Source organism: Meriones unguiculatus, chromosome 6, assembly GCF_030254825.1.
Source record: "Meriones unguiculatus strain TT.TT164.6M chromosome 6, Bangor_MerUng_6.1, whole genome shotgun sequence".
NCBI lineage: Eukaryota > Metazoa > Chordata > Mammalia > Rodentia > Muridae > Meriones > Meriones unguiculatus.
Window position 1 is genome coordinate 110,967,887 of NC_083354.1, and position 16,332 is coordinate 110,984,218.

Genomic DNA, 16,332 nt, shown 5'->3' on the forward strand with positions numbered 1-16,332 from the left:
AAGACACAGCGCATGTGAACATGGTGAAAACGAACAGAAATACTTTACATGAAACAGCCTTTCTGCCCCAGCTGATGGCTTTTTAAGACACCCGCTCGCTTGGGCTTTGGAGCGGGTCGTCTCCCCAACATGCAGGTGAAGGGCAGCAGGATGGCTGGTTGCCTGTGGGCTGGGTTGGCCCGCGCGCGCCTGCGCCCTCTGCTGCTCCAGTCCTGGCGCGTCTCCGCGCGCGTGTGTCCGTCTGGAGAGAAGAGGCTTGGGTGACAGGCCAGGGGTTGGGGGAAGAGTTAGCCCGCCCGAGTGGCAGTCTCACTCCCTGATTTCTCGGCGGCGGGACCGCAAGAGGCTGGCCCACCTTCCCGCACCGCCGCCGTCCTACCGCGGCCGCTCCATCTCCCAGCCCGGCAGACCGACGGGTCGTCACCCTCGCTAGTGAGTGGCGGAGGCTCGCGCGCCCGGAGGAGCGGAGAGCCGTCCCCGGAGGTTCTGTCCTCCCACGGGCTGGGTGTGTGTGCGTGTGTGTGTGTGTGCGTGTGCCTGTGCGCGCAGTGGGTGTCCCTGGGATTCCGCGAGCTCCGGGCGGGGACCGGCGCGTCCATCCCATCCGAGTCTGCGCCGCGATGCGCTGCGGCTGCTCCCCCGGAGCAGGGGCTCCGACGCCGGGATTCCCCAGTCGGGCGCGCAGCCACGGGTGGAGTTCCCTGGGAAGGCGCAGGGGCGAGCGGGCGGAGCCCCAAAAGCTGGTTTGCGAGCCGCCGGCAGGCCGGGAGCGGGCGAGAGTCCGGGACAGTCCTGGGAGATGCGGTGGCCGCCCCCCCACCCCCGGTCAGCCTCTCCGCCCCTCTCTCTCTTATTCCTTTTCTCAGCAGCACCACAAAAAGCTTAGGTCGAACCCCAGCGCCGCGGAGCTCCGATCCCTCCCACCCGGTGCGCGTCGCCGCGGGGCGGGAGGAGGGGAGGGCTCCCCAAAATTAGGGTTGGGGTTTACAGCCGGGGGTGGGAGGGGGCGCGCCGAATCCAAGCCGCGTGCTGGATCGCGCCAGCAGTTGCAACGGGAACTCGTGTGTGCAAGTGTTTGTGTGTGTGTGTGCCCGCGCGCGCATGTGTGTCCGCGCAGGCGTCCACACGGCTCAGGGCCCACGCTCTCGGGGTGCGCTCAGTAAATAGCACACCTCCCCGCCAGCCAGCGCGCCCGTGCCGAGTCGCTTCAGTGGGTTTCCCCGCGCACGCCGGCGTCTCTTTGTTTGGTTGTGGCTTCGCCCAGGCATCTGCAAGGCAAATTGATTTTCGGTTTCGCTCAACCTCGCGCTCTGGGACCTAACGCGGGCCGCAGCCTTGAATGCCCTCGTTACTTGTAATTGAATAGTTCTTTCCGGCAAGGGGGCTATTTTTAGTGTGGAGAATAACCAGGCGAGCATGTTGATCTCCTCCTCCTCCTCCTCCTCCTCCTCCTCCTCTACCCCAGCCCTCCACCCCTCCCCTCCGGCTGCCTCCGGCTTTGAATAAGTAGGTGTCTGATGGAGCAGGCAAATCCATTTCTCGTCGCTCCCACGTGCCGGAGTACAGGCGTGCACACGCAGTTTTCTTTCTACCGCTGGGGGGGGGGGGTGCGTTTTAAAATTTGAGACCGGGAATGCACTGTGTGTTTGTAGGAGAGAGAGAGAGAGAGAGAGAGAGAGAGAGAGAGAGAAAGTTTCCTTTGTTCTTTGGGGATCTTCTATTTTGAGTCACGGAGTAGGAGTATAAAAAAAGGTTGCAATTAGTTCACTCGAAGAAAAGACGCCTCTGAGTCAGAGCTGCCGGGGTTGATAATTATTAACATATAAAAGCAAACGCGGTGTTTAAGGCAGAAGGGGCGGGGCGGGGGCAGGCCTGCCGCAGACAATGAGCGAGAGCCTCGGCGGACCGCCTGCTGCTCATTGTTCCGGGACTTGAGGCTGCGGCCTCGGAGGGTTCCTCCTGCAGGGTTCAGCTCCAGGCTAGCACCTCGGTCCCTCTGGGGACCGCGGGGTTACCTTAGATCTAGCCCCCGGGGCGCGGGGACGCCAGTTCCAGCTGCCCCCTTCCCTGACCGTTCCTTCTCTGCTTTGCAGCTCGGCAGCTTGGCGACCCAGTGTGTCTCAAGCCTTGCGGTGGACACCGAACATCCCCGGGACCACCAACGGGATGTCGTCCGGACAGCGGAGCTAAGTGACCCAAGCTGGGCGCAGGGCGCTCGAGCTTCCGGCCACCGTCCGAGAGGCGGCGGCGGCGGTGGGGATGAGCACGGGACGCCCAGAGCGCCTGCCGCGAGCCATCCCCGGGAGGTGGACACCGAGCGGGGCTCCTCGAAGGACCGCGCGGACCTTTACCTCCCCCGGCACGAGGTGGCGAAACCTCGCCGCGGCGCCTCCGCTCAGGATGCTCTGTGCTGCTGAGATGTTCTGCTACGAGATCCTGCCATCGCCATCCCCGGTCTCAGGTGGGCACGACTGAGCGGGCCCGGCTCCAGCCCCCTTGTGTAGGTGGATGAACTGTGCCGGAGACCTTCTTGTATGGGATCAGAGATCAACTTTTAAGAGCCATGGACGAAGGGGCTGCGCAGTCCCCGGGCCAAGAGCAGCTGGAGGCACCTGCCCAGGTAGGAGCTGTCCAAGGGAAGTGTGAGTCAGAGACCTTCAGGTCGAAGAGTTTACCGGTCCTGCACAGTGCCTCCTGCCGGCAGAATCTCAGGGCTGAGAATGCAGACGTCAACCTGGCCTTGGGCCGCCCTGAAGCTATGGGTGACCGGGAGAAGCATCAAGGAAGGAGCTTGATAGTCCCTAGTCCTTCCGCCCCATCCACTTCGGCAGGGACTGCAGCGGAACTCATGGACTGTAACCACAGGGTGGACCCGGGCAAACCCGTGTCGGTGTCTTCGACTCTGGCCGCCCTCCAGGAGAGAAGGTGTCTCTATGTGGTCCTCACCGATTCTCGCTGCTTCCTAGTGTGCATGTGTTTTCTGACCTTCATCCAGGCGTTGATGGTCTCCGGGTACCTGAGCAGTGTCATCACCACCATCGAAAGGCGCTATAGCCTCAAGAGTTCTGAGTCAGGGCTGCTGGTCAGCTGCTTCGACATAGGAAACCTGGTAGTGGTGGTCTTTGTCAGCTACTTCGGCGGCCGCGGGCGAAGGCCCTTATGGCTGGCGGTGGGTGGACTTCTCATCGCCATCGGGGCTGCCCTCTTCGCCTTACCTCACTTCATCTCACCTCCCTACCAAATCCAAGAGTTGAACGCTTCTGCCTCCAACGATGGCCTTTGTCAGAATGGCAACTCCACGGCTACCTTAGATCCTCCCCCCTGTCCCAAGGACTCCGGAGGAAACAGTCACTGGGTGTATGTGGCTTTATTCGTTTGTGCACAGGTTCTCATTGGAATGGGCTCCACACCTATTTACACCCTGGGACCAACCTATTTAGATGACAATGTCAAGAAAGACAACGCATCCTTGTACCTAGGTAAGACTTGCTATTCTCAGTCACGTAGTTGGCGCACAGAGATTTTTCCTTCTCTTCCCGAATGCAAAGGGACATGATCTGTTGTATTTTCAAATACAATAAGCGCTATAGTTCACGCCTTTTAAGTTCTATTTTTCTTTTCAAGACAGGGTTTCTCTGTGTAGTCTTGGCCGTCCTGGAATTGGCTTTGTAGACCAGGCTGGCCTTGAACTCACAGAGATCCACCTGCCTCTGCCCTCCTTGAGTGCTGGGATCACAGGTGTGTGTCACCGCGCCCGGCTTTAAGTTCTATTTTTGGTGTGATGTTTTCAGTTTGGGGTAAAGAGTTCTTGGAGCTAATTTTCAGATGCACTTCCCATTTGTGCTTTCCCACCCCATACAAACTCTCAACAATGAGGTAGGTACAGGGCCCTTTTCTCTTGCCATCCACCTTTGGGAAATCTCTATAATTTGTCAAGTTTCTCTTCTAAGAGATGTTCTTCGTAGAAGAGACTAGAAAACAAGAGGGCTCACAGCAGTTTTGAGACATTGCTTTCCTTTTTACGTCTCTTTCTCATCACCAGTAGCAGAAGACGGGGTAGCCAGACCACAGTATCACTCCCATCCCTGTATTCTGAACATGTCTCCATCACCCAACACCAACAAAGCCTGAATAACAGCAGCTTATAGATATAACAGATATAACAGTAAGTCATATCTGCTCACGAAGAAGCAACAGTACAGTCTGTGAGGTTTATCCAAGGCTGTTCTCATTTTGCTTAGAAGACCTCAGTGTTTGGAATTTGGAGACCTCACTGCTTTCTCCTGAAGAATACAGACAGGTTCTAGGGTTTGGTTCCTTGTCTTGCATTTAAGAGCATCAGTGGACAGACGTGTTTGTGGGGTGCCCATGGTAGGCCAGGCAGGTAAGGACAGGGCTAATTGACTTCCTAGAAGAAACTTTGATGGTCATCAGTGTCTCTCTGTAACTAGTAACTGCTCAAAAGTGTACTAAAAGATGAACTTGAAGCCCTGGAAAGGATCAGTGTTATACTAGCTGAGTGCTCTGTTTTTCTGTTTCTCTACTGGAGTTCACCTAAACACTTAAAACACCTAAAGGCTCTGCGTGTGTGTGTGTGTGTGTGTGTGTGTGTGTGTGTGTGTATAGTTGGGGGTTGTTAATCAGGTTTCCTCCCTACCCCTGCTTCCCCGGAGACAGGGTTCGTGGCCTAGAACTCACCAAGTGGCTAGGTTGGTTGGCCAGTGTAAAAGTTCTTTTACTTAGTAACTTCTTAGCTATGTGTTAGTAGGAACCTTGATGAGTGAGTTAGGTTTTCAAAGAGAGTGAAAAAGGTGGTCAATGCAAGAGGGCTATACTCTGTCCTCAGTACATCCACTGCCCTTAACAAGCCTCTGAATTGTCTCTCCAATAACTGGCCCAGTGCAGTGCTTATAACTTAACTTTGTTATTAAATGTCAGTACAAGATTTCTCCTGCGTATGGAGGAGACTGGTTACTGTGTCTCCCTGTGTACTATCATTTAATGTGGAGAATTTTAACAACTGTATAATAAATATTAGTATATCCACTCACTAGGCTTAACAACTCCTCATTTGATCAGCTGTGTATGGTGGCCTGCACCTGTAATTCCAGCACTTGGGAGGCTGAGGTAAGGGGATTGCTATGAGTTTAAGGTCACCCTTGCCTATATGGTAAGTACCAGGCCAACCAGGGCTACTTGGTGAGATACAGTCTTAAACAACAACAAAACCCTCATTTTGTCATGCTCACCAGCACCTCTTCCCAAATACATGTGTGTGTGTGTATTTGATGTGCAGAACTAAGCCAAGTGTGCAGGTACCTCTTGTAGAAATAAAGGCGTTCTGGGATTGGAGTGCAGCTGAGCTGTAGAGAGCTAGTCTCATGAAAGATGCCTTGGATTTGCTCTCCAGCACAACCAATAATGTAAACAAACAAACAGGGAAACCCAACAAATCCATTCTTTTCCATACCAGCTAAGGAAGTTTAGAACCGTTACCGCGATACCATCAAGCACCTTTTCAAATTCAGATTTCAATTGCCACCCTTTTGTTTTTTAAATAATGTTTTTAATAATGTTTTTTTTTTAATAATGTTTTTTCTTACTAATGTTGAAATCAAGAATTCCATAAAGGACACTTATTAATATAATTATGTTTGGCCATTTGTCATTGTAGCTTCCATAATGCAAAATAGTGTTTCAACTGTTGTATGTATGTATGTGTCTTAGACTTTTTGAGGGGTGAAGGCCAGCTGACTGATAGAATGTTCACATTCTTGTCTTATCTGATCATTTCACTGTGGTGGCTATAAACTCAGTGAGATCATTTGGGTCAGACCATTTGATAGGTGATGCTGTATCTCTTATATTACCTCCATCTGGACATTCACTGGTGATGCTAAATTTAATCACTTAACGGAGTGGATGATTATCCAATGGAGAAATAGTTTCCTCCTTTTAAGAATAATCTGTAATTTTCAGAGTGATGTCTCACATCCGTGTGATTCTCGCAGGACGTTTCCATATTTCTGCTGGCCTTTATTTCCATTAACATGGAAACATCAGCTCCCTTCCATCCTGCTTTAGGCACTCAACTGTCATGGACACAGGCTTCCTCCATCAGAGTCACGGGCTTCGTGTAAAGGGAACACATCTAGTGTCAGAATGCTGAGAGTTGATTTTTCTGGAGAAAAGAGCAAACACACATTAAATACATATTCATACATAGCCGTGCAAGATAGGCTCCAGGGCTTTCCTGTGCTTCCCATGTGCTCTACCACTGAGCTGCACCTCCAGCTCCATGCTCATTTGAGAAAAAGGAAATGTCATGAATCATAACACTTGAGAAGTTTTCAGGACAGGTGTGAAGTGACACTTTTTTTTTCTTTCTTTCTTTTTAAAAAGGTGTTGTCTGAATTGCTTTTTTTTTCTTTCTTTCTTTTTTTGAAGTAATTTTAAGTTGGTGACTGCCTTAGGATACATTCTTAAGGAAACCCATGATAATTCTGATTTACATAAAGTGAATTTTAGTAATCAAAACAGGATATATATTTTTTTTTCTTAGAAAGAGGCTCATAGTGTAATCCAGGCTGTCCAGGATTCATGATGTAGTCCAGGCTGTCCAGGATTCATGATGTAGTCCAGGCTGTCCAGGATTCATGTTGTAGTCCAGGCTGTCCAGGATTCATGATGTAGTCCAGGCTGTCCAGGATTCATTATGAAGTACAGGCTGGCTTTACATTTTGCAGTCCTTCTGTCTCAGAGCTCCTTGGATACTAGGATTACAGACACACACCAACACACCTGATCCAAAACCTTTAAAATGAGCTTTCTAGGCTCCTTCTGAACAATCTAAGATCAGGAGATGACGGCTTCCCCAGGATACAAACAATGGTAACCAGTCCAAATGTGTGATTTCCTTTCTAGCGAGTAATGATGGGGAAACACCTCATATTATTTTCTTCATACAACTGATGTTCTATATCACCCATCTTCCTCCCCTCCTTTCTGACCCTTCTAGTCAGTCTTTCCATCAAATAGCAACAAGAAAACCTAAGGCAAACTTACAAACTGTGGCCAGGAACAAATATCCAAAGCAACATTAAAACCATCAATATAATGGATGGGGATATAGTGGTACATCTTCATCTTGGCAAGGCTCCATGTTAGCATTCTGGTAGCTTTTGCTGAAGAAGAAATGAAGACATAGATTTGAGAACAGGGCTTTACTCACTAACCGCCCTGACCCTGCTATATAGAGAAAGCACTGTCAGTACTGTTAAGAAGTGGGCTGGACAACTAGACCATGATTTGTAATTATATCTCAGAGGGGTGTATGCGTGTGTGTGATATTTCATTGGCCAAAAATCCAAACCAAACCAAACCAAAACCACAGGGAAAAGATGGGGGGGGGGAGGACAACCTATGGGAATAGAAAGAAAGGATACATTTCTCGAATAATGTCACTGGTGGGGCTGGCAAGATGGTTTGGTGGTTAAAAGCTTTGTCTGCCAAGTCTGATGACCTGGGTTTGATCCCTGAGACTCACCCTGTAGAAGGAGAAAAATTATTCCTGTCATCTGACTTCCACACACATGTCACATCACATGCCCCCCTCTTCCACCCCTAACAAAATAAACGACGCACACTAAAACCCTTTTAAAATCTACTGGAACACTTGGATGCCGATCATGATAAATGGTGATTGGGATGGGCTGGCTGGCGGTCAAGCAAGTGCAGGCAGCAGCTTTGATGCCTCCCTGGCGCTACTCCTTCATCATCAGCCCTGGCTCACATCTCTGGAAGGACTGGAGTTGGTTCAAACCATATAGACAGGGCTCTTGAGTAGGAGGCAAAGGCCCACATTCTATCCTGATGTTGCTCTGGAGCACTTTACACAATCTTTCACTTCTCCCACTTCGTGTCAAGGCAGAATTCAAGCTCAGCCTAGACTATGGACCATGGCGTAAATGGCGGATTGCTACTGCATGTGTCTTCTCTAATAATAAGAAAGAGGAAAGAAGTATTGCACAAGAGATCAAAGGATTGTGGAGGAAATCACTCCCTCAGAACAGAACACTGGAAAGTCATGACCATCATTTCAGCAATGCCGTTTCCTTTCTACATTTTATGGGGACTAAAGGCCCTGCCACCATGTCAATCTTGGGTGACTGTCTTTCTTTAATGTACGTCACCAAGTGCATTCATGTCTTGTGCAACACAACAAAAGCTCCTTAAGTGTGAGGCGTTTGGGGTGGCCCAGTTTCACCACTGTTTATTTTTTATGTGGACTATGCTTTGAACAAATGTAATTTATAATAGTGGCCTTCTAGCCCCAGGGAGCTTGCAGCAACCTGGGAAGCAGGAAGGGGCTGGGCTGAGAGTTTACTTCCTGGGTGTGTCGTCACTTTCAAGAAGCAAGAAGAGGCACAGTAACAAAGACCTGTCTTTCTGGAAGAAGGGGAGAAGATGGGTGGGAATCAAGAAGGGAAGCATCTGAGTAGGAATGTATTTTCTCTAAAGACCTTTGAGTAGTTTAAAAACTCTGCCTAATACTCTCCTCTAATACATTTGTCTTTCTGAACCATCTAAGATCTTTTTGGAAGTAGGCTTTGTGTAAATCTTGAGTAAATGGAAAAAAAATAATTCTCCACTGAAAATGAGTGTGTGAGAGAATGAATGTTAGGGAAGAACAGGAAACAAATTCAGGCTCATGGAGAAAATCCACGAGAAGAGCTTGGGACAGCTGGGGTCTGGGGACAGGCAGGAGTGCCCTGGGAGGTTGGGCAAGAGCTCTTCACATACTGGGGACAGCTAAGCTGTGTTAGATCACATGTGTCTAGCAGGGCCTGGACTTGTCTGCTGGCTGGTATGCTGGTGTCTTTATTGGTCTGGGCCTCTGAGGCAGGTCATCAGCTCGATGAGGCTGAGCAGTGAACCACTTTAGGGTCAAGCTGAACAGTGTGAGTTTCTGCTCTCAGTGGAGAAGTCCGTTGCTGGGTGCATGCTGATTTTTTTTCTTTTTTCTTTTCAGCCTGTCTGCTGATAAAGAGAGTGGTCTTTTTAGATGCTGTCTTTCTGATAGGCACTTGGGTGATGCTACTGAAGTTGGTCAGTTTGAGCATGTAGAATCAGCAGCCCAGAGCTCTACAACTCAGTTGGGACATTCCCATTGGAGCCTGGGAGTTGGAGCCACCACAGTAAGGCCAGCCACTGTTTGCAGTCCTAGAATAAAACCACGGTTTCTTCCCATGACTCCAAAAGCAATAAGTCGATTTGGGGTACTTCCTAGGTTTTGGTGTCTTCTCAGAATGGCACAGTTGTGTGATAGCATGATGACAGGAGGGTTCAGTGAGAGAACCAACTTGGAACAAATGGTGCTCCTTTTCAATTTTGTTTTTCTTTTTGAGATTATAATGTAACTACATTGTTTCGCCCTTCTCTTTCCTTCCTCTAAGCTCTCCCATGTACCATCCCCTTGCTCTTTCAAATTCGTGGAGTTTAGAAAATTGCTGTTACATATGTGTATGTTCCTAAACACATAGAGACAACCCGCTCAGTGCATAGAATGCCTCTTGTATGTCAGGAGGCAGGCAGGCCGCACTTCCTCTCTCCTTCTCAGCAGAGGCTGTGTGCAGTTGCATTTCCCTCTGTGGGTGGGGCTCCTGGTGCCGCCAGACTGCAGCTGAAGGTGGGGAATACCAGTGCACCCACAGCTCATTTCTGCTTCTTTCCTGTCTCTGTGTTTTAGTGTTTTGAGGCAAGGTGGCTAAGGCTGGCCTTAAACTCTTGATCATTTTCTCATACCCTCCAAGTGCTGGACTACAGGTATAATCTGTCTGTCTGGGCTGATTGTTTCTTTCTTGATAATCTAGAAACAATTACAGTACATTGAGGGCGCTGGGAAGACACATGAGGTCTGTATTGCATGAAGTTTTGGACAACGAGGGACAGTATAGAGTGTTCACACAGAAAGGGGGATGTGTTGGCCCCATGCAGAGAATCTTTTCAGCGCTATAGGATTCAAGTCAAGATGCGATTTAGGGTTCAAACCATTCAGTCCCATTTGTAAAAAAACTATGATCCAATGGGCAAAGAAACAAAGCTTCCAATGGATTACAATATTAGTGTTATGAACAGTGTCGTCTTTCCTCAACACCACCCGACAGCCCCAGTTCTGGTATGTATTTAAAACAAACAAAAAAAAGTTGAAAGCAGAGTTTTGAAATATTTGCATACCAGTAGCCTCATTGGAAATCAATGTCTACTAGCAGAGGAGAAACTGTGGTGCATACAGACGGCGAATATCATTCAACCACGCCAAGGAGGGAATTCTGACACCCAGCACGGCATAGCCGCAAAAGTCTTAGTGAAATTAGCCATTCACACGAAGCCGCAAGCTGCATGATTCCGTTTATACACTGTCTAAAGTGGCTAATTCCTAGAAACAGAAATCAATGATTGCCAGCGGCTGAGAAGAGAGGCAGCTAGGAAGTTAGTTTTGGAACAGCCAGAGAGGTTTTTTTGCAAGGTGAAAGTCCTGGTGATTGAACGTCCGATGACGTTGAATATACTGATGTCACTGACTGTGGGCTTAAAGGGGGTGAAGGTGGATAAACATTTAAAGGATCCATCCAGGTCTTAAACATCACCACGGCTTGGTGTATGGAGGATGAACCCAAATGTCTTTTCCAAAGTCATTAGTGCTGTTAGCATAGAAATTCTGAAGAGTGCAAGTCTTGGGGTGCTAGACTTACCTCTGAGCCCGTGCAACCTGTGTCAGCCAATGCATGTCTTTATTTCAGCTCTGAGAATTATTTTTCCAAGAGTATGTGGAAGTTTTGCATTCCTTTTGGGCATGAGTTTGAGAAGCAGAAGCAGGGTTTGGGAAAGGAGGGTTTAGAGCAGGTATTTTAGGGCAGCAATCAGGCAGAGAACGCAGGAGGCAAGAGGAAGGGCCCAGGGTTCTTCCAGCGAGTCTGGGATGGTGAGACTGATGTCAGTAGGTGCTGCTGTGTCCCTTGTAACTCGTGCTGGGATCCTGCGTTTTCAGTTTCTCATTGCCAGGAAAAAAAAAATCAGGTAGGGGATTCCACAGTCGAAAAAGATGGGGATTCCACCGCTGCCTGGTAGTTCTGGGAAATCACCGGGAAGTTAACAGCCAGGGATTGCTGGTTCTGAAGCTGTGTCCCTGTGGAAAACTACAGAAGTTTTAGCTCATTCCAAATCAGCATTTCTCAGTCAGTGTGACTTTTCACCCGTATTCTAGGGACATAAGGCAGTGTGGGAGACACTTTTGATTCTCACAACATGGAGAAGGCCCACTGGCATTTAGTGATGTTTAGGCTATCGATGCTGTTAACTATGCTACAATGACCCCAAAGGGACTCACTTCAATGATTTAGCCAACAGAGAATTGTCAGTAGTGACACCTTTTTTTTTTAACTTTTCAGACTAACTATGATTTCCTGAGTTCTTTGGAACTCTGTGTCATGTTCATAAAAGTCTCTAGGTCATAGGCTCAAAAAGATTGAACTCATTGAATGAAAAAGAGCATCAAGAAAAGAAAGTACATAAACAGGAAGGCGTTCTAGCAAGTCAGAGAGGAAGCATAAATTATTTGTACTATTTCCTGCTATATGTAGGTCTATACTGTATTGTATTGTGCTAAAAGACAATATGTGATAGTGGATTATTTTTAAATGTTTGTTTTATTATTATTATTTTATTTATTCTTTGAGAATTTCATACAATGTTTCTTATCACATTCTTTTCCATCTTCCAGTCTTTCCCAGACAGTCCTCTCTTCTCTCCCTATACAACTTCATGTTCTTTTTTTTTTTTTTTTTTTGCTCTTAAAACAAAACAAAACAAAACAGAAAGACAAACGCAACTAAAAACTATAAGTTTTAGTTGGTGGCATATGATATTAGTTGGGAGGTATTGTCCCCACCCCATTACATGGTGACTCCATTTAAGTTCACCTTATACATGTGTGTATTTTAGGAAGCTCCTATAATAGCACATTTTCACATGGCTTTTTAGAAGGACTTTATCATTAGTTATTCCCCCATACTCCCTCCTCTACCCTGTCCTCCTACTTCCACCTCTTTAATTCTTCTGTTCTAGCTTCTCCTTCATCCCTTTATAACACCATATTCCATTCCCCCTTCTTTGGAAGATCCTCTTCTCCTCCTGGTCCCTTAACCTACCTAACCTTTGTGGGTATTCTGAATGGAACACACATATTTAAAGCACAAAACTTTTAAAAAGCTAAAAGATTTCTTCCTCCTTTTCTTCTCCCTCCTTCTCCTCTTCCTCTTCATTATTATCAGTATTATTATTTGAGGCACGGTCTCTCTCACTTTGTATCCCTGGCTAGCGTGGAATTGGATATGTAGACTAGGTTGGGCTCTAACAAGACATTGTGAACTGCCTGACGTGGGTGCTGGGAACTGAACTCAGGTCCTCTGCAAGAGCAGCATAAGCTCTGAACTGCTGAGCCATTTCTTCAGTCTCTGTAGTGCATCATAGTTAGTGGATGCAAAAATACTGAGGCTTTCATGATTTCTATGGTGACCTTAGACTTTCTGGACCACATTCTTAGAGTAGAGAATACTGTGATCTTGGTATGTGTGTGTGTGTGTGTGTGTGTGTGTGTGTGTGTGTGTATGTATGTATGTGTGTAACTGTCTAATAAAAAAAAGTGGGGAAGCATCTCCATTTCCAAGCTCTCTCTTAGAAATGCTGACTTTAATTAAAACATTTAGGCAAGGGATTCTGCAAAACTTTAAAACAGCCAGTCAGTATTTAAAACAGAACTTACACCCTAAATAATTGGTCCCTCAGAGGAGATGTAGGATGGATTTAATGGGGTGGGGGATAAAAGACCTAACTTTTCTTAAAATAACTGAGTGCTTGGTTTGTTGAAAAACAAAACAAACAGAACCCTAAGATGAACAATAACAACAAAAACAACTTTAGCTGGACGTGGCGGCACAGAACTTTAATTCCTGCACTTGGGAGGCAGAGACAGGCGGATCTCTGTGTGTTCGAGCCTGGCCTGGTCTACAAAGCAAGTTTCAGGACAGCCAGGAACAAAAACAACAACATCAACAAAAACTTTGATGTAGTTTCAAATGGGAGAAGTCTGACAAGGGCTGTTTGCCCAGCAAAATTTTTGGTGTATAAAACATGCCATCATTACACATGTGTCACTGTTACATATTATCTATAAAAGAGCTCTGGTCCACAGCTACCCAACCCAGAGCCCATTTAACAGTTGAAGAAATCAAGGTTAAGCAATGTGTTAAGCAAAGTCACCCCCAAAACCATCGAAATCTGGACTCAAAGGCTTCATGCAAAGCTGCAGCTACAAAGCTGTAGTCATTGACCTCAGAGGGGACACAGGTAATGGACTTTCCAACATTTGCAAAGGAGGCAGCCAAAACAACTTTCTTGATTCCTGTCACCCCTTATACTGTCTAGTGCCTTAAACAAACAAACAAAACAAAAAAAACAAAACCACTTGGCTTATGGTTCCCCCCGATCCTCACCCCTCTTGGAACCTGGCACTCTGGTCTGAAGGATGTGGAGGCAGCCTGCTTTTCCGGGAGCCATCTGGAGCCTATTCCTTGAGGACTTTTCAAGCCACCCTGGTGGCTTGAGCTGCATCGCAGTTGCCGAGTGACAGCTGTCTTCTGGGACTCAGACATTCTTTGTGGATCTTTTTTTCCAGCAGCTGTGTATCACCTGATGGTAAATGTAGACTGTTTCCCCTCCTGGGAGATGAGATTCCTTGAGAGGCTCCCACCCTGCAGAAACCACTGGTCCCTGGAACCAAATATAACCTAGAAAGGCAGGTGCAGGCTCTTCTCCCTTAAAAGTAAAGAGCATACTCATGTAGTTAATATTCACAGCAGGATGAAATTAAATAATCCGCAAGTGACTGAAACAGAATTCTACTGCCCCTGGCATTCCTGTATTCCAGACTTTTAGCTATAGAGCTTTGATGATGATAACAGTAGGTTTTGGTCTTATTAAGTATTTTTCTTGTTTTCAGACTTGAATTCTGATGAAGGTCAGAGATGGTTTAAAGATGCTTTGTCTTGAGTAAGGGGAGGGGTTTGACTGAACAGGATTCTAGTGAACCCTAGATCTTAAATGTCCTGGCTGTTAAATGATTTGTGATCAATGTTGCATATTGACAGAACAACTGTCCCCGTCTGGTAGTGTCTTTGTATTATTGGGCAAAAGAGGTTTGCCTAGAAATATGCTTATACCGCCTGTGTTTAATTTCCCACACATCCTAATTCGAACTGCATTTTAATGGTTACTCTTATGATGGAAGACAGCAGCAACTTTTGAACAGATGGGAAACTTTCAGAGAGAAGTCTGAGAAATCACCTCTGGGAAAGACTGAAGGTAAAAAAAAAAGGAAACAAAATGAATAGAAAAAGATTCTTAGAATCATGGCTCTGACATTTTTTTTTTTTTCCCTCTAGTATTTTGTTTTCTGGTCTTGCGAAACGTTCGGAGGGAAATGCAGTTTGATTTCTTTCTCAGGACTGGTGCTGACAGTGCTAACACTGACAGGACTGTGGCCACACTCAGCAGGTAAAGCGCTTACCTTGCAGGCACAAGGATAGCCCCAGAGCCTAGTTCAAAAGAGAAAAGAAAATAACCAGCAGCATGTGGTGACAAATGCTTGTAGTCCTGGCACCACTGAGGCATAGACTCACCATCCCTGATGCTTGTTGGCAACCTTCGCCTAATTGGTGCATTCCAGGCTAAAGAGAGATAGGAGAATAACACCCGAGGTGAGGGAACGGGCTCGTGAACACCCATGCTTGCGCTTTTCTGAGTCACTGGGCTCATGGTTCTGGGTGTGGAATGTTTTTTTTTTTGTTGTTGTTGTTGTTGTTTGTTTTTGTTTTTCCTGGTAGCCTGGTGACTATTGCTAGAGAGAGGACATCAGGACCCTCCCGAGGATTCTGGTGGGACACACACACACACACACACACACACACACACACTGACTTTTATGAGAGGCTCGCTGCATCTTGGAAGTGGTTTAGTCAGGCCTTGACCTTTGTTGGTCATTCTGTTCAGCAATGGTCAGCTCTAGACAGGTGGCTGGCTTGTCATCTCACAGAAACTCAACTGTACTCAGTTCCATGACTGAGCAAACTATGTAACCTTTTGGCAGTTTGGCAGTTTGCTCTTCTTTCCTGCCAAGCACATTTTCTCAGTCACCTTCTCATCTAATCTGTGGTTTGTAAGGTCTGAGTAGGGACGGTGGGAAACACTGGGTGTGGGTGTCGCTTCTAACACGAGCGCCGAGGTGAGTTCCTGACCCAGTGGAAATTCAGTGTCTAGTCTGATGGTTTCTCTGGCACCATTAACTGGATGATTGGAATGATTGTCGGCTGTGCGGACTCCTGCATGTCACATGATACATTGGGTTTCAGGTTGGGCATTGGTAAATGGGCAGAACTGCATTAGAGGCAGAGTTCTATTTCTCCCACACCTACCGTGCTATAGATGCTGGTGAAGTAGATGTAAGGGAGTTGTCACTTGTGATTGGTTGAACTTGGCTGCCTAGGTTCCAATCAACCCCCGACCCCAGCTCTGTCCTGGCTGGTGGTTTAACAGGGGATAGAAGCCATAATATCTCAGCCCCTATTAATACATGGATGGTCGTCTGCCTTAGGATGTTGACGAATATGAAGCACTTGAGACAAGGTTAGGCCTGGCAAGTGATTGAAGACTCAACGAAAAAAAAGAAATCAGAGCCCTCAAAATGGCTCAGCAGGTAAAGGTGCTCAGCGCCAAGCCCGCAGTTCAATCTCTGGGACCATAGAGTGGAAGGGGAGAAGGAATTTCTGCAAGTTATCCTCTGGTGGGCACATGCGAATCCTCACCCCCTTCCTCACGTGGACACACACAAATAAACACATAAATAAACTTTACAAAGGACTAAAATAAAAAGAGAAAACTTTTTCCCCCCAGAAGAGAGTGGTGTGAGCTGTGTTGTAGCTGGCAGGGAAGGACTGTGGTTCTTTTGAACTGGTTGCTTGCCTCACGGTGCGTCAGTGTTTACTGTGGGTTCTGTGTTTTCGACTGACCCTGGGCCAGAAGGGACTGAACATGAGGTTTTTGTCCATCAGGATGTTTTTGGCAGGGCAAGCTGCCGTTCTACAGGAATGTGTACCCCATCCCCAGGGATGCCTGGGGCTTGCTGTCCTGTGTCTGAGGTGATTGCTGATAACCCTTCTATAAAAGTAAAGACAGATTATAAATAGCTTCCTAAGGAGAGCTGCTCTTGCTATAGGC

The 16,332-nt window shown here is 47.2% G+C and overlaps 1 protein-coding gene across 2 annotated transcripts in view; it reads left to right on the plus strand.

Annotated features, from left to right (window-relative positions):
• The first annotated feature begins 245 nt into the window (after positions 1-245).
• Slco5a1 (solute carrier organic anion transporter family member 5A1) overlaps positions 246-16,332 on the plus strand; it is a 102,655-nt gene continuing 86,568 nt past the window's right edge. For both annotated transcript variants that reach the window (XM_021643864.2, XM_060385846.1), the window contains exons 1-2: positions 246-432; positions 2,094-3,479. In XM_021643864.2, the coding sequence (XP_021499539.1) occupies positions 2,564-3,479 (916 nt within the window). In that variant the 5' untranslated portion in view covers positions 246-432; positions 2,094-2,563. The remainder of the gene's footprint in view (positions 433-2,093; positions 3,480-16,332) is intronic.